Source organism: Physella acuta, unplaced genomic scaffold (genome assembly GCF_028476545.2).
Source record: "Physella acuta isolate Inbredline_101_S28 unplaced genomic scaffold, ASM2847654v3 ptg000397l, whole genome shotgun sequence".
In the NCBI taxonomy this organism is placed as follows: domain Eukaryota; kingdom Metazoa; phylum Mollusca; class Gastropoda; family Physidae; genus Physella; species Physella acuta.
In genome coordinates this window covers 221,036-246,600 of record NW_026731916.1, presented here as the reverse complement: position 1 = coordinate 246,600, position 25,565 = coordinate 221,036, and the positions used below count along the sequence as shown (strand labels likewise).

The 25,565-nt window shown below is 36.4% G+C and overlaps 1 protein-coding gene across 1 annotated transcript; it reads left to right on the top strand.

Moving 5' to 3' along the window:
• Positions 1-15,330: 15,330 nt before the first annotated feature.
• Positions 15,331-21,709, top strand: LOC131942250 (pantetheinase-like). The gene is made up of 3 exons (XM_059302006.1): positions 15,331-15,357; positions 16,640-16,875; positions 20,124-21,709. Exons 2-3 carry the CDS (start codon positions 16,648-16,650, stop codon positions 21,558-21,560), a joined length of 1,665 nt encoding a protein of 554 aa, XP_059157989.1. The 5' UTR covers positions 15,331-15,357; positions 16,640-16,647; the 3' UTR covers positions 21,561-21,709.
• The last annotated feature ends 3,856 nt before the right edge of the window (positions 21,710-25,565 follow it).

The window sequence follows — 25,565 nt, the reverse complement described above, 5'->3', positions numbered from 1 at the left end:
AAAATGGTTTGGAAAAATAAATTGAAAGGTTGAGGGGGGTTCAAATCGAAAGTTTGAGTGGGGGGGGGGTGCACATCAAAAGTTTGAGGGTTGGGGGTTGAAAATCGAAATCTTGGGGGGGGGGGGGTTAAAATCTAAAAGTTTGTCCCGGGCGCCGGGAAGGGTCGCTATGCCTCTGAGTGACAGACGTGATGTTTTTTGATGGATGACCCCCGAAACCCACAGTTATCCAACGGATGACGGGTATTCTAGTTATAGATTTAAAACTGCATTCATTCATATTGAAAATTAATAAAGTAGACTATCAATATTTACCCTCTTGATGACTGATTATTTGATGTCTTCACAATACGCTTACACATCAGTCTCTGTGAGGTAAATTATAAAATAAAATACTTAAAACAAACTTTTTAAAAAACCACGTTTTTCTTGTGGACTAAAAAGTAGAAAATAATTTTTTCTTTTGTGCTTCCTCGAGCTGTGCAGATTCTTGTGATGACTGACAAAAATTTTCGGTACGTTCACCATCAAATTTCCCGACCCATCTGCCCGACCCACGTTTTTTGTCAGTCATCACAAGAATCTGCACAGCTCGAGGAAGCACAAAAGAAAAATTTATTTTCTACTTTTTAGTCCACAAGAAAAACGTGGTTTTTTAAAAAGTTTTTTTTAAGTATTTTATTTTCTCCTTTTTAGTCCGTTGCTACACATGAAAAACGTGGTTTGTAAAAAAGTTTTTATATAGTTTATTTTCTACTTTATCTAATGACTTGATTAAGTATGACTTGACTAAGTGTTTATAAATACACGGACTAAAAATCTTGAGCGACCAGGATTCGAACCTGGGTTGTCGCGGCCACAACGCGAAGTACTAACCACTATACGATCACGGCCAGCGCGGTCACATCGATTGGGGCCGAAGTAACTGTGTCAATAGGCCTCCAGTCTTTTCGGTAACTTTAGAAATCATGTCCTCAATTTTATGGTCCTTGGGGCGTAATTAAATTAAGCTAATTACGGTCTCTAATTGCTAGTTTTTAAGATTGCATCTGAAATTGTTAGGCGAAAGTAGCCTGCATGCCAAATTTCAGATCTGTAGAGCAATCAGAAATGGGCTAATTTTCGATGTCAATTTTAACAACAAACAAACAAATCCACAAACGCGAAGCTGAGTTAAGAAAAACGTGTTAAAAACGTGTTAATATGTTTCAATAACACTGTTTCAATATATTAATTACATTAGATAAGTACATAGTTTTAAGCTCTATAACAATATGTGTTTTAATTATCATTCAAATATAATACTCTCTATGTTGTACAACTCACCGATTTATTAGAATTTTTAAAAAGACAAAATAATTATATTTATTGTAACATATAATGCAATCTCTTGCTATAATAAATACTTTAAGAAATGGATTATGCCTATACTACAGTTACCTGAGGATGAAACTAGGCACAGTGTATAGTCCACGGAGACTGATTTATATCCATTGTAATTGAACATCAGTTGTAGTTATGAAATCTGGATGGCCAAACACTCATAGTCCTGAAAAGCAATTTACACATAGATTAGCATGAATATCTCACCAATTAATAAATTAAAACCAACTTCTAATTAGGCTATCCATCATAGTAGTAGCATTTTTGTTAAGTTATAGACACAATCCAAAGTAATGTTTATTCTGTGATTCACATACTTCAATTATAAATTAGATTAAGGAGAGTAGAGCAATAGGGGAAAGCAATCATATATATATATATATATATATATATATATATATATATATATATATATATATATATATATATATATTGCAAATTTTATTTATCTTGTTATTAAATTTATTTACTCGACTGATCTGAATTGACTTTATTCAAACATAATATGGTGGATAAGTATAGTTTTTTTTTTTATCCAGCAATAAAAGGCAGTCCTAAATTTTTTTAAATAGTGACGTTTGCGAATGAACACACTAAATTCTATGTATTTCAATTTCTATGACTTTCCCAACTAGATTCAAATCACTAACCAAGCACTAAACTACAGTCCTAAATAACCCTGACTCTAATTACCATTTATTGGACAACCTAAATTATTGCCAGTGGCGTGCAGACCTATGTAGATGCCCGGGGCAAACTCAAGCGGAAGATGCCCCCATAAATACTTATATATATATATATATATATATATATATATATATATATATATATATATATATATATATATATATATATATATATATATATATATATATATATATATATATATACATATTTATATAATTTATTTAAAAAATTGTACTTATCTTAATTGAGATGAAAACGTTGACTACAGCCAGCTAAATCCAAATGGAGTAAATGGTTGGAACTTGGGGGGGAGGGGGGGAAGGGGTTGGAAAGGGGGGAAACAATTGCGGGACGTGTCGTGGTGGGGAGGGGGGGGGGGCTGTGATGCACTACAAAAGAGTCTCACCCGGTTTTATATTACCACCTGGGACCGCAGGGACAAAAACGCTGTCCGTGTCTACAATTAGGGCGTCAGACACGCCTTTATTAATGGGATGTTTCTCTCTTGGCCTGTTTAGGAATTCCTATAGTGTAACTAATACAGGTGAGAGTGTGCATTGAACTAGAGATGTTTCAGATTTTTTCTCTAAACCACTTGGTCAAAACGTCAACTCTTTAAAGAGATGGGTGATGCTAGATACTCTCAAAGTATCTGAACCTTGAATATAACAGAAGTGTACCTTGTTTGGCTAAAGCTGCCAGCCCTAAAAAAAAACACTTCTACATCGGACTGTGTTTAAAAATCCACTATGCTATGTCAGACCCTTAATTTAGCTGTTAATTAAATTGTTCTTCTGGCTGCCTCTTTAAATTAAGCCATAGGCTATTAACCTCTTTTTGAAGTTGATATTTCAATTTGGAAGGATAAGCCTTTTGATACAATCATTTAATTTAGCATATTTCGCGGTGTTTTGACTAGCCATTATTTCGCACACTTGTAGTGGCATTGACACTGTTATATTACTGAGTCCAACGTTGATGCTAGTGTTTATTAACCCCCCCCCCCCTCCTGTCCCACACCTGAACAAGGACAGCGTGCTATGCCCCCCCCCTCCACCCCTCTCCCGTCTCACAACTGAACTGGGATGACCTAGAGAAGTGCAGGCTAGGGGCAATGCAGGTCGCCTGGTATTTGACATGGGATGCACATGTGGGGAAACAGGTAATTGGATCCTATTGTATTCGAGGTTAAGCCAGGGCATAGACCCAAGCTGGGTGGTGGGCCAGAGAGATAGGACAGATGAACGTTAGCTTCGCAAGGAAATATTTTTCTTTCACACTACCAAAAATAATGTTAGATTTAATGTGTGGACGTCCACATTGGGCCAACCCCCCCCCCCTCCCCCTGTCCACACGCGTCCACAAAAGTCAATTTTTTTCGGACCCCCCCCCCCCCCCAGTGTGGACGTCATAAATGGATGACCCCTAATTAAGAAGTGTGAGACTTAAGGACAACTTTAGAATGAAGTTAACTCGGCCCGGCCCAGTGTATCAAAACAGTACGGACTTGAAAATTTGTATTTAACCGTACACAAAAATCCAAATGGCCATGAATAAAGAATATCATTAGAATAAAAAAAAAACCAATAGGCTGTGTGCTTAATCAGTCTACGAATGCCGTTACGTCCATCATAATAAATAAGGATGCCCTACAAACATTATGCAATGAATAGAAACATAATAAAGATGCCCGATAAAATATAAAGCGAACAAGGGCATAATTACTGTAGGGATGCCCTTCAGACATTCAATAATGAATATAAGCATAATAAATATCCGATAATATATAAACGAATATGGGCATAATTGCTGTAATTATATAAATACAAACGTGAATACAAGTAAATTACTTTAAAGATGCCCTGATGATATATAAAATGTATGCGGGCATAATTACTGTTTGGATGCCCTTCAAAAGTATTATGATGAATATAAGCAAATTACATTAAAGATGCCCCTACAGTGTGTAAATTATAATCATGGGCTTTAATACTCTATGGATGACCACAAAGTATAAAATGATTATGGGCGTGTTCTCTAAAAGATGCCCCTACAGTGTGTAAATTATAATCATGGGCTTTAATACTCTATGGATGACCACAAGTGTATAAAATGATTATGGGCATGTTCTCTAAAAGATGCCCCTACCTACACTATACCTAAATAAGTATCAGATACTCTATTAATTGAAAGACTGCATACATTTATTCGGGGAATATCAATGACTACTACACCACTACCCTTCACCGATGCCCCTTTCTCCCTGAAGGTTGTACGACACGGACAGTACGATGACTATATCAGTGCCATGTGTTGATTGTATATACACATTTTGGTGAATTCGGCAAATTGTGATAATTTGATAATTCTGCCTAGGTAGACAAACCTTAGTAGACATTTAGCTTTCCTAAAAAAAAAAATAAAAAAAATAAAAAAAAAAATTAAAATTTAAATTTAAAAAAAAAAATCATTTTTTTAACCCCCTTTGGATGCCCCCTTGATGTGGCTGCCCGGGGCCTGGGCCCCCTCCGCCCCCCCTCTGCACGCCACTGATTATTGCGATACCATGTTATAATATATTATTTTTAAAATGAGCTTACCACTAATTACAAAAATCATTTGTTTTTAATATTAAACTGAGCAGCATACTATTAGCTCCTATTGTCATCTCCAGAAATCCAGTATGTTGACAAGGTTTAGTCTCTAAGTTCCCTACAACCTATTTCCCCTTGAGTGCGGAAAACACTGAAATCATTACTCATAATTTCATTATGTCTAATACTTTAAACGTAGTATTAAAGTAGTACTAAATAGTATGAGTCTTTTTTATTATAGGCCCAATGAATATTATTATTATTTTGTATGCTTACATGCTTTAAGTTGAATGCGCAATATTGGTATATAGTATATAGGCTATAGACTATGTACTAGGCCTATAAGCCTAAAAAATCCCTAAATATAACAGCAACTTGAATAATGAATAATGTCAAATATCAATAGCACGCAAGTATAAAGATAAACAAATATTTTAATTCAATCTTTAATTCTTACTAATAGGCCTAATAGTAATAAAATAAGTCTTTTTTCTGTGACAAACAAGTTTCAAGTAGGCCTATAGGGTAGTACTAGTACAGGCCTATACTAGATTCTATATTTAAGTATGTGGGCTTTTCATCCCAACGCACTGCAATAGATACCACACATGATCAAGCTTGACTTCTGATCTAAAAATTTAATAATTGGGCCTAACAAACAGTGAAACTACAAGTACAATAAAAATCATACAAATTAGGCCCTACTAATTTAATTTAACCTTCTTACCTCCGCTTCTGTAGATTCCTAGTTCTTTAAAACTTTCTTTTTATGCAGCTGTATGATCAGATTCTATCTATTCTATAGGCCCACCTATTCATTATTTTATAGTAGGCTTCTATCATTATAAATATAGATCTAAATAATAAATATGTTATTAACTTATTGTGTATGCCCTATTCACTACTAAATTTTTAGATGTAGATCTAATATTTACTTTAGCCTATTAGTTTGATTATATTTTATTAAAAGGCTGCTACTAATAAACGCTAATAAATATGCAATAACTACAAAACAGATTACTAGATCTAAATTTCTAGATTCTATGCAGTATGTATTAAAACTATAGGCCTAATATTTATTTTAAATTCGTATGCGATGTGTCGTGAATTGTAGGTTTCATGTTATTTTTTAATGGCTGAAATCAGTTTAAAATTTCGTTTCCTTTCCTTTGTTATTCTATTTATAGATTCAAAATGCTTCGAGTCGGAGCATAGAAGAGATAGGCTTTTTATCATTGAATTAGTCGGGTGATCTACACAGGAAGTGCTCTTATATCTATGAGTTAAACAGAGATAGCCATTCACATGGGGTGCTCTCTCTCTCGCTCTCTCTCTCTCTCTCTCTCTCTTTGTCCGCAAAATATTTTCGCAGGGTATCACATCAGAATTTTCATCGATATATGGAGAACTTGATACGGACTTTTGTTGAAAATAATATGGTAGATGTTTTAAATGTATAACCAACATTTTGTTTAAAGAAGAAAAATAAAAAATAAAGGCGTATTCGAATGTAGAAAAACAATTTTAATTGTGCAACAGGAAAAGTGTTTATAGTTGTGAAAAAGAACCCATGAAACAATGACGACCCTAACGTTTATACATTAACTAATGACGTCATCTGCCGAGTTTAGAATAACAAGCAATGAACTATTTCATTCAAATTTGATTTAGATCTACGTACGCTATGAAATATATACAATACAATTTTTCCGGCCTAAACTTATAAAATTTATTTTATCTATTTGGATCTATTTTGAAGTCCAGAATGGGAAAGGAGGAGGGTTTTGGGTTTGGGCTAGCAACCCACCATGTAAAAACAAAACGCTACGGAAACGGCAACAGATCTAAATCAAACCATCATGGGAGAGCAACCGAGGATTGAGGCAGCTTTGCCTGTTATGGCGAGTCTAGATGAAAGCCGCAAGGAAGTCTCTACTCCGAAACAGTCCTTAGTGACCCCCAAAATTATTACACGAATAGGAGCTTGGAATGTGCGTACCATTTACGAAACAAGCAAAACAGCTCAAGTGGTCAAGGAAATGTCAAGATACAGGATCAACATCCTGGGCATCAGCAAAATGAAATGGACAGACTCAACCTGACAACACTCGGACCAGGAGAAACTATAATCTATTTTGGGAGATCTGACAATCAACACCAGGAAGTTGTTGGTATTATCATGGATAAAATATCAAGGGAAAGTCTAATAGGGTGGGAACCAATCAATTCTCGCATTCTTAGAGCCAGATTCTACTCAAGACATGTAACGATTACCATAATACAGTGCTAAGCTCCGACAGAACAAGCAAAAGATGAAGACAAAGACATGTTCTACCACACTCTACAAGATCAAATCGACAGGACTCCACAACATGACATGCTAATAGTCACGGGAGACATAAATGCAAAGATAGGGTCGAGCAACCAAGGATACGAACTCTGCATGTCTAAAGAGGGGCTAGGGGAGGTAAACAACAACGGTCAAAGATTCAAAGAGATTTGCACAGAAAATGGCCTGGTTATAGATGGCAGCTTATTCCAGCACAAAGAAATGCACAAATCCACATGGATATCCCCAGATAAGCGAACCAGCTATCAAATCGATCACATTGCTATAAATAAAAAGTGGAGAAGATCCATGAGGGATGTATAGGCAATAAGAGGAGCTGACGTAGGTAGCGACCATAATCTAGTCTTGTGCAAGCTACAACTCAAGCTTAGGAGAGTTGACAGGAAAGTAAACCACCAGCTATTTGACTCAGCTAAACTAAAAGATCCTACCATTAAGGCAAACTTCGCAATCAAACTAAAAAATAGATTTAGTCTACTCAAGAACCTATCAGAAGAGGACACCAATACACAATACGAGAAGATCCATTAAAAAGCCATTGCCTGAAATTAATGCACAATAAAAATGACGTAATCGATACTTGATAATAAGGACACTAACATTACCACCTCATTTATTTATCTAATCTTAACCCTTTATTTACTGACGGTACTTATAAGTACCACTTTAATTAAGCGTCTGTATTATTTTTAAATTACGACGAATTAAAAAAAAATATTGATGTAATTGATAGTATCATCTCCCATGAGTCACAGGTTGTCGAAGGGATCGATGCTTTTTTTTTTTTTAATTTCTGGTGTGGCGCCATTTTCAATCTCTACCTGTATCGGTAGTTCTCAATCGTTCTGTACATCTCACATATGTTCCTGATTTCCCTTTGTTTTACCTTATTCTTCAAGTTTTTAACACCGAATATTTTTTATTGGCATCTTTAATAGTCAGGTCAATGTGTTTAGCTTACAGCTTTACAATTTTAATCAAATTGTCTTTGTATTAGATCGATGTTTACAAGTAGACTTGTGAGTACTGTCAGGGCACAATGTCTTTTTTTTAGGGTTTCTTGGAAATGGCAGATTTTTTATGTGGAGTGACATAAATGTGAGCGGCTGGAGTGTTGTCATTATTATTAATGTGTAACTTAAAAGGCGAATGTATTGTTTCGTTTCATGTCGTAAACTGTTCGTACTTCTTAGTTGTGTAGTCCCGTATTATGGCGCCGCTGTGGCGACTAGTTTGTGTATATTTTGCTTATACTGTTATCAATGTTTATATTAAGTGTCTTTTTGTATAATTCTGTTGTATGTTTCGTGGCGTGTTGTTTGTTATCTGTGAATTAGGGACTATTTGTTTACGTGTAGTGTGCGAGGTGTTTGGAAGTCAGTTTCCTGAGTGGTCGTTGATTGCTTTTGGATGTCGTGCGGATGAAGGGAGGAAGTCTGTGTGTCAGATCCCTGACTATCCGTTGCACCAAAAGTCAGAGAAACGCCACCGAACTGTTAAAATTAGTGAATTTTATTTCTTTATAGCTTGGTTAGCTAGATACTTTATTTATTTTTGTATTTTGTTATGTTTGTTATCCATGAGCTAGCTTGTTCTGTGCCGGTATGTTTTCTTATCGCCATTGTGGTTTTGCCAGACCACGTGGAAGCAGACAGATTCTGTCTAGGTTGTAATGTCTATTTTTTATTATGATGTATAGCATTTGATTTTCTACTTTGTTGTATCCTTTTGGGCTTGTGTTAAGCCAGGGGTAATGTTTATTTATACTTGGTCCACAGTTATAGTTTACTCCTGGCTGTTGGGTTAAGTGGTACCGATATTTGATTAGTTGTATCCCCTGGGCTTGTGTTAAGCCAGGGATAAGGTTCATTGGTGCCTGACCCATAGTTACGGTTCATTCCTGACTGTCGGTTTTGGTTGTGTTACGTGTAATGTTTTACACATTTTGTATGCCATTATAGTGGACGTTCACTTCCTGTGGTGATCTTTGTTGATCACCATGAGAGTGTTTGGTTTAAACTAGTCATTAGTGATGTGCAGATAACATTAATAGATTTTATTTTATGTGAACTTTAAAAACTAAATTATCTGCTTCTAATAGCCGTCACTTATTCCCCGACCCCATCTATTGTAAACATTCGGGGTGAACCACAGCTCACCTGACAGGTGGGGATGAAGGGGGTGGCTCAGCTGCGTGGTGTTTTCTATGGTCTCCATGAAAATAATTATATATACAGATGCCATCTCTACTGGGCTGAGAACAGTAATCCATGTTACTTACAAAGAGATAAAGTTTAATGGTGGACTAGAAACAGGTGGGGGCTGAGTTTCATGTAGGTAAGACATTTTTAGGGGCAAACATCGGTATATTTTGTCGGATCGCTTCACTGCTGGACTATGCGGGTCAGAAATCATATAACATGCTGAGATATAAGAACATCAGTGGCTGTTACCTAAGAAATAGAGCAGTTTTATTGGGGTTTTTGTAATTGTTAAGTGGTCTCGCGTTTGTTACTGTAGCGTAGATCTACCAGATCTGTTGCTACTAAATCATGTACCAGAGAATCTAGAATTTATACTAACTAGATCTAGATTTAAATTACCAATATTGCTGCATTTTATGTCAACACGAATATTACGATATTCAATTCCTAAAAGTTATATTCTGTGGATGAAAGGCTCTCAATATATAATGAACACATTTTGATACACGCCCACCGCTGCGAAACAGTTGATTCTTTGCTCGCGGGTGTTCACCGCCGTGGTGCCGGACGCAGGTATTATGTGATTTAAGTCACGTGTTTGCAAGGGCTCTATAGCTAGTTGGTTAGAGAGACCAAATGAAAGTACAGGTGCTGACCAGTAACGTGGGACGGTCAGCTGACCACTGAACCGTGGGTCAATAGTTAGATCAGGGCAGACATAGTTTGTTCTCGAAGAGAATGGTAAGAGAGATGTAGAGAATTAGAGATAGATAATGTTAGGGTTGGTCATGGGAGTGCGTAGTTAGTCGTAGTATTAGAAAGCATATAGTATAGACTAGGTAGAAAGTTGATTGTGTACATTTTAATAAAGAAGATTGTCATTATCTATTGAATCGGACTCTGTGTGTTAATTCCAAACTATAACTAGGTTTTTATCATCTTCATCACCCCTACCCTCACTTTGATGGTGCTGCCGTGTCCCACTCTCAAAACTGGTGGTAGATCTCCATTCACCCACACCCACACATTGACGCAATGCACAACCTGGCTTTATTTTATAAACCTAAAGACCCAATCACATGTTTGATTCATTATCATTCATTATACTTCTCAAGCTAAATAAGTAAGTTCGTTATAATTTTTACGTTTTCAAATCAAATGCTGTTACAAAGATTAAGTTGATTCAATCTTTTGCTGTTTCGTTTAACAAAATCATTTTATTCGCAATTATTTTGTGTAAAAAGTAAACAAAACCATGTGGCAGTCAATAAAAATATTGTTCAAATCAACTAAATTCATCGTATTTGTCCATACATAATTTGTCGTGATATAATTTGTTCTGGTATCTTTTGTCCTGAGATCATTTGTCCTGAGATCATTTGTCCTGAGATCATTTGTCCAGAGATCATTTGTCCTGAGATCATTTGTCCTGAGATCATTTGTCCTGAGATCATTTGTCCTGAGATCATTTGCCCTGAGATCATTTGTCCTGAGATCATAACCATATAAATATAAATATATATATATATATATATATATATATATATATATATATATATATATATATATATATATATATATATATATATATATATATAAAATATGTGAGTCCGAAAAAAATTGCAAGGGGGGGGGGGGGCGTTTTAATAAATTTCGCCTAGGGCGCTAAATAACCTGGCGCCGACACTGAGATCTAGAGTTAGTCCTAGGTCAGTATAAAGTGCAGATTTGGAAGAAGATACAGGACTCACGCGATTGGAATGGCGTGGTGAAGTAGTCCAAAACCCGTCATAGGTTGTAGAGCAACAGGTATGAATGGAATGATAATGTAAACAGCCGTGTCAGAGTTGCTAAAGAGGACTGGCAATACGGTATGAAAGAATGGCGACTCTTATTATTTCTAAAAAAGGCGAAGTAAAATGATGCATGACTATTGTTTCTTAACCCTTTTCCCGGCAACATATTTGGTACCCTGTCCCCGGCAACTGGAGGGATCATACCCGGACACTTTTTATAGTTGGAAATAGTATTTCTTCTGATTCCAGGCAACTGGGTGGATTACACCCAAAGACTTTCTTATAGTAAATTGTTTTTTTTTTGTTCATATATGGACATATATGGAGGACATATACGGTGATTTGTACTCTTTTCGGGAGCTCTGGAATGTAGATAGAGATAGTCCAGCATTTTAGAGTAACTTGACATTAACCTCATTAGGAGTAAGAATGAGGACAAAATACATGAATACGAAAAATAATACAACCAATATTTGACTGCATTAACAGGGATGGAGAGAAAGCAAGAGGAGACACTGGCACTCTGCAGAATAACAATTTAGTTGTATGCCAATTCAGTTCTTCTTTGGAAGTTTTTTGAAGGCAGAATTTTCTATGAAGAGATTCAGCAACCTTCTGGGTCATATTCACTTTAACAACAATAACACTAACAGTCCATAAGGCTCATGGTATTCTTACTCACGTTATGGTAGATATTCCATACAGATTTAACAGGGTGTTGTGTTTCTGGAGAGATCATAACTAATTGGGCAACTGGTTGATTTTAGAGGTGGGAGTAGATTTCTCCAATACATACCAAGCACCTCTGATCAGAATGGTATTAACATATTTTGGGCATATGACTCATGTAACACCACTAAAAGATGCCCTTATTATGTCAAAGAAAGCTAAAGTTCCCTGCCAGCAAAAGGAAATGTCCAGTTATTTTAATTTTATCTAACAACTGTGCTCTCCGTGGTGCAAATTATTAAAACGTGTTAATGTTTAATTTTTTAATTACTAAAGTTGTTTACTTCAATTCTGATTGATACTTTTGTTACTCAAAAACCTTCAGATAGTTAATTTATAGTTAAACTTTGAAAATGCATCACAATGACTTAACCCACAATGAGCAATAACACATATTTAGAAGCCAGTTTATAAAACAATTTTAAACCCTTATTAAAAAGATTTTTACGCATCTTTTTAACATTTACAACATTTAATGTGTTCACCCCAACCACCTTATAGATGGGAATGAGACCCAGAAAACAATATTATAAAATGAAACTCGAGATAGAGCAAAAATATAGCGACTTTGGGTGGATTACACTGGGAAGGGTTAAAATGTAGGTATTAACATAATTTTAAAATGTCAATGTTTATGGACATTGTTGTGAACTCTTTTAAATGTTTTTTAAATGTTTTAGCGCTTTGATTGAAATGGTGCTGCGGGAGCGGTTACTGCTCCCTATTTGCTCTTATGCCATTATGATAAATAAGGAAGGCAGGCAAGTAGTTCAGCATGCCCACAAGTAGCCAGGTTGCAAAAAAAAACGTCAACCATGAAAAATATTTTTCAAAAACTGATACCATATGTGTGTAACATTAACTGCTAAACATAAATGTTGCAATCATAACCCGAAAGGAAAGATTAGACGCGGTAAAAAAAAATTAGATTTTAGTTTTCTGAGATAAAGTGATTTATATGTTGCACGTAGTGTCAAGTTGACACAGGTTTATCTCAAATACAGTAAATTAATGTAGCTTTAACCCTTTATTTACTGAACTAGTTCTAATGGAAACTTTACCTTAAAAATGTGTAATTAAATTGCTCTTGGAACATTTAAAACTTAGGTCGAAGGTAATTTATTTTGGGAAAAGTTTTAATGAGCCAAATATATATTGGTACTTATATGTATTGTCAGGAATGTAGTAATTTTTTTTCCAAAAAAATAATTTAAAAATTGGTACAAACTGTACAATTTATTACCTAATAACATGGCAAATATTACAACAATCACTTTTGTAATTTTCACACATAAAAACAGCACGAAGTTATATTTTAGTACTATTTTGTTATATTAAATTTTCTATAGAAATACATCTTAGACCTTCTTCTGACAGTGCTTAACACAGCAAAAGGTGTCAGCATATCCTACTGCCTTATTCCTTAATGACACATTCTTGTCTGTGGTCTTTCTGATGTGGCAACTGTTGCTGGACTGAACCTACTTAGCTGGACGCTTCCAATAGAAATTATAATGAACTGCAGCAACAAAATATTTTGAAAAAGAAAGCCTAGCCATTCAGTATACTACTACTAGTAATACTAGTATGATTGTAGCCTACTAGAATGTTATGGCAGGCCGATTGAAAGGCTGATTAAAATTTACCTTAAAGATCTTTATTAAAAGCAAAAGTATGGACTAGTCTATTGGTATACATTATGTATTTGTAGTTATTGCAGGCAAGACATTTTTCTGTAATACATAATTATAACTGACATATCTTATTACTGGTACTAGACTTTGTCATACAAATAAACTTTACTAAACTTGGTAAAGTAGCCTGCAACTGCTATTTTCGTTTTTGTTATTCTTTTACTATTAGAAATCTAAATTTAAATGCATAATATTTTAGATAAACAATATGCGAACCTTCTTCTAAATGTATAAATATCAATTTATTTAACACATTTCAATAATTTATTATCAAAACAAAATATTTTTGTCAATCCACATAGAAAACTGTCATTTCCAAGAAATCCTAAAATTATGATCGTGTGTCTAAAATGATCAATACATTTTTTCCATGGATCAATTTAGTAATAATAATACTTGAATATTGTATTGTCATCGGAAACAAAGCTTCCCTGAAAATTTCAGCGCGCTAGCTAACTGGGAAGTGCCCAAAATTTCGATTGCAAGATTTGATGGAAAGACAAACAAACAGACGCGAAAGCAAGTTAAAGAAAACGTACTTGTACTTACAAGTATTCGTTTAAACATTGATCTAATACAAAGATATTTGTATCTTTTACAAATCTTGTACAAATATAAATTAAACACACATACCTGACTATTGAAGATGCCAATAAAATATATTTGGCGTTTAAAACTTAAAGAATACGTTAAAACGAAGGGAAATTAAGAACACGTGTGAGATCTGAACAGAACGATTGCGAACGACCGATACAGGAAGAGATTGAAAACAGATACTTTAAAGAAAACAAAAAACAACAACTGGCGACTCAGGGGAGATAATACTATTAATTTTATCAATAACTTTTAAAATGAAAAATAATCGAGGCACTGAATTAAAGTGGTACTTATAAGTACTGTCAGTAGATAAAGGGTTAAATAACTAACTTCCTGGTCTAGCGTTGCTTGTGTTATCGGGAATACAAAGTTTTAAGACACGATGTAAATCTGCGGGAGTGGTCCGCGCGCAGTTCAAATAAACACCTTTTATCATAGGCGTGCCTAGTCCTTTAGTTAGTTGTTTTGGAGAGGGATGGATAAATGTATTAGAGCCGCTCTCTCTCTTTCTCTCTCTCATTCTCTCTCACTCTCTCTTATTCTTTCTCTCTCCTAAATGCGCACTTTAAGCTTTTAGAAATTTTCATAATGTGTGTTTTCATCTATCCATCTATTCATCTCCGTGACTTTACAGCCCATGGAGGCTTTAGCCTGCTTCGTCAACTTTTTCACTCAGACTTGTCCGATATCTTCATTTGGTAATTTTGGTGTTAAAACTTCTTTATCATTGATGATCTAACCAACACAATCTTCGATGTTAAAAATTATAACTACAGGGTATTTTAAATGTCACATATATCTGTACTGGCTCGATTTCCCAATTAATTCTTTTATAAGTCGGTCCATAAGTTTGGGCACTTACAAAAACAACAAATAAGATATTGCTTAGGAAAATGTATCACTCATCTTCATGAACTAGTACAATTCTATAAAATAGATCAATCATTTCTTAACCACTATCGGTTATGACAAGAAAGAATCTCGACAAACAGCTTTTAATACGTTAAAATCATGCATATTTCCATTATAATTTCCATCAAGATATTTATTTAAATATTTTTAGCCCTATGCTTTTGTTTGGTGTTAATTTGCCACAAGAAAGCAGGATTAGCGACCCTGGATTTACATTTATTTAACGTTTATTTATCTTTTTAACAATTTAACATTTATTTAACGAAAATGAATTCAGTTTGCCTAGGTTTAATTACTACCGAGGAGCGCCTATGCATACACGAATTGATATTCCACACTTCTCCACTCTAAATATCAATAAAAGATAACGAACAAAACGTACACTTCCTCTTTCAAAACTGAAAGCTACAGGTAAGTAGTGTGCATGTAATAGAGCTTTGAATAATTTTATACTAATTTTGTTTTAGTTCAAGGCCTACTGAATATTTACTATAATCTTAGTATATAAACGTAAAACGGTTTAAGAACTGACCAACACCTATTTTTCTGTATAAATAGAGAATTTTCTTTAAAAAAATGTTAATGCGAATATTGAGGTAACTTCAAACTGAAACAAAGTATTATATTTTAGCATCATCATATATCATTAACTTAACCGACTAGAAAAAATAAGGTTCGGCATCCAAAACTTACTCCGATCTGGAAACTGACCTATAATTACAATTTTCTTACACTGGATGGATGACATCAAGGATTTGACGGGGGTGCCCCAGTAGCGGATTAAGGGGGGGGGGGGGGGGCTGTGAGGACTGCAGTCATGGCCCTTTTAAATTTGGGAGTCCCCAATTTACTGCTTAATTGTTGATTTTCACTATAAATCTAAAGTTTTAATATTTGCATCACAAGCTTCAGTTTTTGTACAAAATATCAAATTCGTGCCCACCTGTCATTACCTCTGACCTAGGCATTGTTTATATAAAGCTGACGCTCCCTAAATAACACAGTCCGCAACTGCGATCGCTTACGATAATAAAAGGAGTTGTTTTTAGCGTTAAAAACACAAATAGCAGCCGAATTGTGATAAATGATTACCTATCATTGGAATCGGGCTACACAAAATTAATATAGAAGCTATAAAATTGCTCGTTCATCGAGGAAACATATATAGATAAGTTCGTAAAATATGCTTTATGAGAATATGATGAAGTAAAATTATCAAACTCAGAAGACTTTTGAGAAATCGTATATTAAATAATGTAATTCTTCCGGTAGCCGGAAATTGCCCGAAAGTTGAAAGAAATTTTTTTTATAAATATATATGAAATCTCATCCAACTGACTTAACGGTACTCAAGTTCTCGTGTTCATAAAAAGGTAGGATAAACTACCACTTCCATTACCCGAAAATCGCTCAAAAGCTTAAAAAAACCATCAGATGAGATCTTATACATATACATTGAAATTCGTCAATTTAATTGAAACATTACCAAAGTTATTTAACTTAATTTGGAAACTGGAAATAGAGTAAAGTGCCACTTCCGAATATCGGAGATCACTCAAAAATTAAAAGAAATCTGAATAATCAAAATAAATAAAACTTCGTCTACCTAACTAAAAGGATATTAGAGTTACTTTGGGAAGGGGGAGCTCTAGAAAAAAGCATGGCAAAAGACAATAACTTACATTGTTTGCAGATTTGATCATGTCAAAGCTGACCGTAACGCTTACTGTGATGTCCATACTTCATTGTGTGGCCTTCTCATATGGGGCCGTACATGTTGCTAGAGACATGTTCAAGGCCGCTGTGTACGGACATGCAGTGATTTTACCCGCTGACCCCATGACCAACGTATCACGTGACCAAGCGGTAACTAACATGCAGAAAAACGTCGAGGTGTACAGAGCTCAGGCACAGAGAGCAGCATCACAGGTAGGAACCTGATAACACCAAGCTTACCTGAAGTAAAAATAGATATACATGTCTCAGACAAGAAGCTGCATTCATTCTAGGTTCATTGTTTGTTGACCATAACTTGTTTTTATTAAAGGCTTTTATTACGTTCAATAATTATGAATGAAAGAGAGTGAAGTTTTGCCATAGGAACGGGTTGTTATGGTATGCAAGTTAGGTAGTTCGGACTAGGGAGAATGTGAGAGATACTTCGTGTAATGTCGATAGTTTTATGTTTATTTATACGAGAATAGTAGTTGAATAATTATTGACCAAGAAAATAATAAGCATTGTGTAAAGCGATTATCGCCTGTATCGTGGTGATGGAAATGCACATGGTAGTGGTACGCTTTAAATGGTAGTAGATCACGTGATCAAACACGACACTCTCACAGCAGCCCTAACAGTCATGTATAAATGTGTCATCTATTCGATATAGGTCTTTGTGCTAAATTTCTCTTTTGCACATTTTTCGTTCTTTTTTTTCTGGTTGCGCATTTTTCTGCTTGCGCTTTTTTCTGTTTGCGCTTTTTTCCGTTTGCGCTTTTTTCCGTGTGCGCTTTTTTCTGTTTGCGCTTTTTTCCGTTTGCGCTTTTTTCTATTTGCGCTTTTTTCTGTGTGCGCTTTTTTCTGTTTGCGCTTTTTTCTGTTTGCGCTTTTTTCTCCTTGCGCTTTTTTTTCCGTTGCGCTTCTTTCCGGTCACCGTATATATATATATATATATATATATATATATATATATATATATATATATATATATATATATATATATATATATATATATAAAGCAAATGTATGTGTGTGTGTGTCTGTGTGTGTGTGTCTGTGTGTGTGTCTTTTATGCATTACCACACCTCTTATCACATCGCCGTGAAGCTTTGGGAAGTTGTTGAGAATATTCCTGGGGAGGTTTCTGCGGAAAAAAAAAATTTCAAATTCGCAGGGGTGGCGCCCCGGCAGGGCGCGATTTGTTTTTCTCTATATCCGGTATATAAAAATAAAAGTCTATTTTGATTTCACACTGTTCATACGATAGGCATGAAACTTTGGGGAGTTAATAAGAATACTCTTTGGAACGGTTCTGTACAAAAATCATTTTTATTATCGCAAGGGCGGCGCCACGGGAGGGTGCTATTTTTCTCTATATACGGTATATAAAAAAAATAAAAGTGAATTACAATGACACCGTTCATCCGATAGACATGACACTTTGGGGAGTTCATTATAAATCTCTAGGAAAGGGTTCTGTAAAAAATCATCTTTAATTTCGCAAGGGCGGCGCCACGGGAGGGTGCGATTTTTCTCTATATACGGTATATAAAAGTAAAAGTCGATTTTAGTCTGACACCGTTATCCGATAGCCATGAGACTTTGGGGGAGTTGATTAGAACAATTCAAAGAAAGGTTCGGTAAAAAAAAAATCCTTTTTAAATTTCGCAAGGGCTTATATTATAAAAATATAAGTCTATTTCGGTTTTACACCGTTCATCTGTGTACCATGAAACTCTGGGGAGATGATTAGATCACTCAATGGTAGGGTTCTGCAAAAAAAAAAAAAAATTTTAATATTGAAAGGGCGGCGCCCCAGGGGAGAGCGATTTTTTTTCTCTATACACTGTATATAAAAAATAAAACTCGGATGCGGTTCATCCGAGTGCCATGAAACTTTAAGGAGTAGATGATAATACTCCCGAGAATATTTCTGCGAAAAAGAAAACTAAAGTTTCTTATTGGCGGCGCCATGTTGGGTACAATTTTAGTCAATACACGATTTAGCGCCCAAAGTTTTAGAGCGACTATGTTGGCACTTGGCATCCGTTGATCGAGCGTCCTGCATAGCGAGTAAGGGGTACTACTATATTCAGCGGTAAAACTACAACAGGCTTCTAAAAATAAATTTGTAACGCGAGGAAATCCTGCTGTACAGTTTCGTCACCTTGCGAAAGATGAAAAAATAGCTGTTTGAATATGAGGAGCCTACTGTAGAGTTTCGTCACTTTGCGAATGATGCAATAGGCATCATTTATTAGACGATCCAGTCAGAAATTGAGATCGAGCATCTAATAATAGACCATTAGTAACGCTACCATATTGCATCAGTCACACAGATGTTTAAAACACGTCAAATAATTTTTATGTGTTAAAGAAAAAAAAATCCTGTTCATGTGTGTCACTTCAGCGAATGACGAAATGTGCATCATTGTTTACAGGATAATATTTGGTACTCTGGGTTATCCACGATGGCGCCTGTTAGTTTTAAGGAGCCAGGGGCCGTACGCTGCGCCTATGCGATAGTATAATCGGGGGGGGGGGGCTCCTGAGAGCGCCCTTCTACGTCCCTGACACATGAGTAGTCACCGAAGTGAGTTCTACCTCATTATTTTGGTGAGTGATTAATGTACACATAAGGTTTTCACGCGGTAGTGTAGGTAAACCCGTGTCCCGATATTTATGATCCAAGAGCAGGCATTGTTTACATTTAAATAACAAACTTTTATAAAAATAAGGTCACGAGTCTAAGAATATAGGATTGGTAACGTATGGATGAATCCCTTCTTATATATTTCGTCGGACTATCTTCTATTTGCGCGGCAACGCGCGGGGACGGGTACGCTATTATATATATATATATATATATATATATATATATATATATATATATATATATATATATATATATATATATATATATATAACAATGTATGTGTGTCTGTGTGTCTTTTATGCATTACCACACCTCTTATCACATCGCCGTGAAACTTTGGGAAGTTGTTGAGAATATTCCTGGGGAGGTTTCTACGAAAATAAATATGTTAAATTCGCAGGGGTGGCGCCCCGGCAGGGCGCGGTTTGTTTTTTCTCTATATACGGCATATAAAAATAAAAGTCGTTTTTTGTTTGACACCATTCATCAGATCGCCATCAAACTTTGGTGAGTTCATTAAAACACTTTGGGGAAGGGTTCTGTAAAAAAAAACATTTTTAATTTTACAAGGGAGGGTGCGATTTTTCTCTATATAACATATATAAAAATAATAAAAGTGACTTGCCGTGACACCGTTCACACGATCGCCATGAAACTTTGGGAAGATGTTAAGAATATTCATGGGGAGGTTTCGGCGCTAAAACATTTTCAAATTCGCAGGGGTAGCGCCCCTTCAGGGCTCGATTTGTTCAATGCTAAGTCTTAAGTGTAGCTCAAATCTCACACAATTTTGTCTTTACAGAGCGCTGATATCATCGTCTTCCCAGAGGATGGTCTGTACGGCTTTACTTTCACCCGCGAGTCCATTTACCCGTACCTGGAGCAAATCCCCGACCCTAGGGCCGAGTCCTGGTCACCCTGCCACGCCCCTGACCGCCACCCCAACACAGACATCCTGAGGGCGCTCAGCTGCGTCGCCATGGAAACCAAGCTGTACCTCGTGGCCAACATGGGCGACAAGCAGCCTTGTGACGTCACAACAGACCCCAGCTGTCCACCAGACGGACGGTACCAGTACAACACGGACGTCGCGTTCGGACCAGACGGCACGCTGTTGGCGCGATACCACAAGTTCCACCTGTTTTACGAGGCCCAGTTCAACACACCGGAAGCGGAAATCATTTATTTCGACACGCCTTTCGGCCGGTTCGGGCTGATGGTGTGCTTTGATGTGCTGTTTTCTGAGCCCGGGGTGACGATGGTGCTGAAGAACAACATCTCCAACATCGTCTTCCCCACCGCCTGGATGGACGCCCTGCCCCTGCTCTCTGCCATCGGGTTCCATTCCTCCTTTGCTCGCGGGCTAGGGGTGAATTTCCTCAGTGCCAACATTCATTTACCGGAAAAGAGATTCCACGGCAGCGGTGTGTACACGCCAGATGGGATGAAAGTTTCCTACTACGGGGCGACTAACACGACACAACCCAAGCTATTGCTGGCTGACGTTGATGTCTTGCAGATTCCCAAACACAATATATCGGCGTTTCTTGATGAACTGTCATATAAAGATGAACAAAATCGAGTAATTACAACCGGCACTCCCCAAGATGAGTTTAAATCTCTTTTATTTTTCGATGAATTTACATTCCGGTCTTTGGAAGAACCGTCAGGAGATCTTTCCGTTTGTCAAAACGAGATTTGCTGTCATCTTGATTTCGCCATGAATCAAAATGATTTCGGCCGAGAACTTTTCGCTTTTGGCGCTTTTGATGGTCTGCATACATACGAGGGCCAGTATTACTTCCAGATCTGCGCCCTGGTCAAGTGTGCTGACGTCAGCAACAAATCTTCCTGCGGGGCGGTAACTAGCACGACGTCCACCAGTTTTCTGGCCGTCCGCATGTCGGCAGACCTCCAGACGCCGTACGTCTACCCCCAGGTCGTCCTGTCGGACCCCCGGGGAGAGCTGCAGCTAGCGGAGGCTGCAAGCTGGAGCTTCAGCGGTCACTCCCTCCACACCGGCCCCTCCTTCAACCACACGCTTCTCTCGGCTGCTCTATTCGGGCGTGTCTACTCGCGTGATAACGACAGCAGAAGTGACATTGGCATAGATTTAATACTTACAGCTGGTCACATTGATAGAAACAACGGTGGTGTATCGCTGAGAGCTGAACCTTTCCACGGTTATTTCTTTTCATTTTTGTCTATCATAACACATGCAATTTTGCTTTTCTTTTGAAAACCTTTAGTTTAATTTTCTATATATTGTTTGTATAAGCAAACACAAATCCTTTTAACATGGTCATATGAGCTATAGCTTCTTCAACAACAACAAAAAATTACTATTAACCTTATATATAACCTCTGTACAATAAACAAAAATTAACCTATAGTGTATAATTGTAAATATTTTTGAAAACGATGAATGTAAGAACTCTTAAAGATGAATAACAATAGCTTTTTTTATTTTTAAAATAGATTAGACTAACCGTCATCCGTTGGATAACTGTGGGCTTCGGGGGTCATCCATCAAAAAGCAACACGTAGAGGCGTAGCGACCCTTCCCGGCGCCCGGGGACAAACTTTTCGATTTGCACCCTCCCCCCCTTAAACTTTTGATGTGCACCCCCCCCCCTCAAGATTTCGATTTGCAACCCCCCCCCCCCCCACTGAAACTATCGATTTGCACCCCCCTCAACCTTTCAATTTATTTTTCCAACCCGTTTTGGCGCCCCCTAAGGTTGGCGCCCGGGGAAATATGTTCCCCCCCCCCCTCACTACTGCTACTGCAGTGTCACTTATCGTCACAAAAAAACAGACCCCACATTCAAAAATATGTTTTTTATCTTTAAAAACACCGAAAACACCTATTTCGGACTATACTGACGTCACAGGTGACCTACTCAACTCTACTTCACCTGCCCAGTGTCCCGCCAAGTCTCAGACAACATGATTTTATCGTTTAAAAAACGATTCCAGCCGAGCATGTCTCTGACCTCACTATCCCTTCATATGCTTAGGACAAAGAAACAGATGAACTCTACTTCACCTGCCCTGTATTCCGCCAAGTTCAGATATGCAACTTTATCATTCACATCACAAAAAATAAAATAAAAATTGAAAAAAAAAATCATTGACGTATTGGTGTAGAACCTGTGCCACCCGCATGTGAGCCGATTCCACTAACAACTTAGCTATTTACTTGTGACGTCACAGATGAATTGTTATACTATACTTTAATACTTTGAGTCTCCTTATGCAACTTGATTTACGCGCATAGATCTAGATCTAAGTCTAGTAGTAGTAACTTTCAAATTAAATTTTATCTTAAATTAGCCAAACAAAGATTTATATAAAATAAAGAAGGTCTGAAATTATCTAGATCTAGATAGAATTATCTAGATCTAGATTCTACGACTCGTTTGCTTAAGTCTTAAGTTTTGTTTTTCTTGCTAGATCTAGAATCTAGATTTAATCATTAGCTACGCTAATAGGCCCTGGAGCGAGCATTTAAAATTACCATATTCCAAACAAAGATTTATATAAAATAATAAAGGTCTAAAATAGTTTAGTATATAGAAAATCATTATTATCTAAATCTAGATAGAATTATCTATATTTTAGATCTACGACTGAGCTATATTTAGAATTTACGTTTACAATTTAGCAAAATTAACGGTATCGAAGCCGCGTATGAATCTCAAGCTACGCAAATAGGCCTGGATCCAGCATTTCAAAATTAGCATAGTCAAAACAAAGATTTATACAAAATAATAAAGGTCTAAAATATTTTAGTATATAGAAACTCATTATTATCTAAATCTAGATAGAATTATCTATATTCTAGATCTACGACTGGTTTGCTTAAGTCTCGTTATTTTTTTTTTTGGATTGTATTTATAACTAATAAATCTTTGATTTGAACTAGATTCTAGATCTAGATCTATAATTATCTTTCTTGGACAGATTGTAGATTTAGAGAAATTTATCGTAAAACTAAATGAAAAAGACAGTTGAAAATTGATATGTGTTGGAACGTAATAAATACAGCAAACGGACGTATTGTTAAATTTAAAGCCGACAGAAAATTAGCTTTAGAACGCGTTACACATTGGAATGGGAACACAATCTTCTTCGATAGGCCGCCATTATTGATGTAAAAAATAAACACATCATGTGACGTCACTGTTTCGTCGAGTCTAGTGGTTTTTCTAATCATTTTTTAAAAATTTGGTTAATCTACCTATGAATAAATCAATAAATTAATTAACGTCTTTAAATAAATGCGTGATTAACAGTCTGTCTGCAATAAAATATTATTCTCTACCTATATATTATTTTACAGCTCTCTACGATGAGTTCAACTATTTGCAATAATCAATCAGACAAACAAACACAAAATAAATATTCAAATATGTAAACAAACTTGAGTTTTAGTAGTATACTAGAATACCCGTCATCCGTTGGATAACTGTGGGTTTCGGGGGTCATCCATCAAAAAACATCACGTCTGTCACTCAGAGGCAGAGCGACCCTTCCCGGCGCCCGGGGACAAAGTTTTCGATTTGAACCCCCCCCCCCCGCAAGATTTCGATTTGAAACCCCCCCTCAAAATTTTGATGTGCACCCCCCCCCCCCACTTAAACTTTCGATTTGAACCCCCCTCAACCTTTCAATTTATTTTTCCAAACCATTTTGGCGCCCCAACATATGTCCCCCCCCTGCCCCCCCCCTTCCCCCATCCGACTCCCCCGCCTCCCCTCCCCCCCCCCGCCTCCCCTCCCCCCCGCCTCCCCTCCCCTACCGTCCCCCCCCCCTCCTCGCTACGCTACTGCAGTGTCACTTATCGTCACAAAAAACAGACCCCACATTCAAAAATATGTTTTTTATCTTTTAAAAACACCGAAAACACCGATTTCGGACTATCCCTTCATATACTGACGTCACATGTGACCTACTCAACTCTACTTCACCTGCCCAGTGTCCCGCCAAGTCTCAGACAACATGTATTTATCGTTTAAAAAACTATTCCAGCCGAGCATGTCTCTGACCACACGATCCTTTCATATGCTTAGGACAAAGAAACAGATGAACTCTACTTCACCTGCCCTGTATCTTGCCAAGTTCAGATAGGCAACTTTATCATTCACATCTAAAAAAAAAATTGAAAAAAAAATTTCATCGACATATTGGTCTAGAACCTGTGCCACCCACATGAGAGCGGGCTACGCTACCAGCTTAGCTATTTACTCTTGACGTCACAAATGAATTTTTATACTATACTATGCGTCTCCTTATGCAACTTGATTTACGCGGATAGATTCTAGATCTAGATCTAAGTCTAGTAGTACTAACTTTCAAATTAAATTTTATCTTAAATTAGCCAAACAAAGATTTATATAAAATAATTAAGGCCTGAAATAGATTCTAGATGTAGAATTTACATTGAGTCTAGTGACCTACATCTAGGCTAGATCTAGATCTAGGCTAGATTCATAACTTTCCTTCGATAGCTGATCTTTAGATCTAGAGAAATTTATCGTAAAACTAAATGAAAAAGACAGTTGAAAATTGATATAAGTGTTAGAACGTAATAAATACAGCAAACGGACGTATTGTTTAAGTTATAGCTGGCAGAAAATTAGCTTTGTAACGCGTTAAACTTTTGAATGGGCCACAAAGTCTATGATGGGGTCCGCCATTTTTATTGAACCAAAAAGTAAACACATCAAGGGACGTCACTATCCCCACAAAGTTTATTCAAAGTATTAACATTTTTAAAAAAATACGGTTAATTTAACTATGAATAAATCAATAAATTAATTAACGTCTTTAAATAAATTTGTGATTAACAGTCTTTCTTAAAACAAAATTTTTTCTCTACCTTCATACTATTTTACAGCTTTCCACGATGAGTGCAACCATGCGAGATAGTCGATCAGGCAAACAAACAAACAAACAAACAAATAAATATTCAAACATGTAAACAAACTTGACTTTTAGTAGTATATAGATAGATAGATAGATAGATGACAATATGGAGAGAAATAACATATTCACAATCCATTGTGTCAAAAATAGCTCAATCGCACTATTGACCGTTGGTGTTACTTTTTTTACGAACAGGCTATGCCTTTCTTTTTTGTATAATAGCCAGATTTTTTTATACTTTTTATGCTTATGAGTACAGTGTTTTCTCGAGATTTTAATTGTATTTCTTCCATGATCTTATTCGTATTTAAAA

Excerpts from the sequence above, each read along its gene's own strand:
- LOC131942250 (XM_059302006.1), top strand. The coding sequence starts at position 16,648 with ATGTCAAAGCTGACCGTAACGCTTACTGTGATGTCCATACTTCATTGT. Across the intron at positions 16,876-20,123 it reads CACAGAGAGCAGCATCACAG|AGCGCTGATATCATCGTCTT; the intron begins GTAGGAACCTGA and ends TTGTCTTTACAG.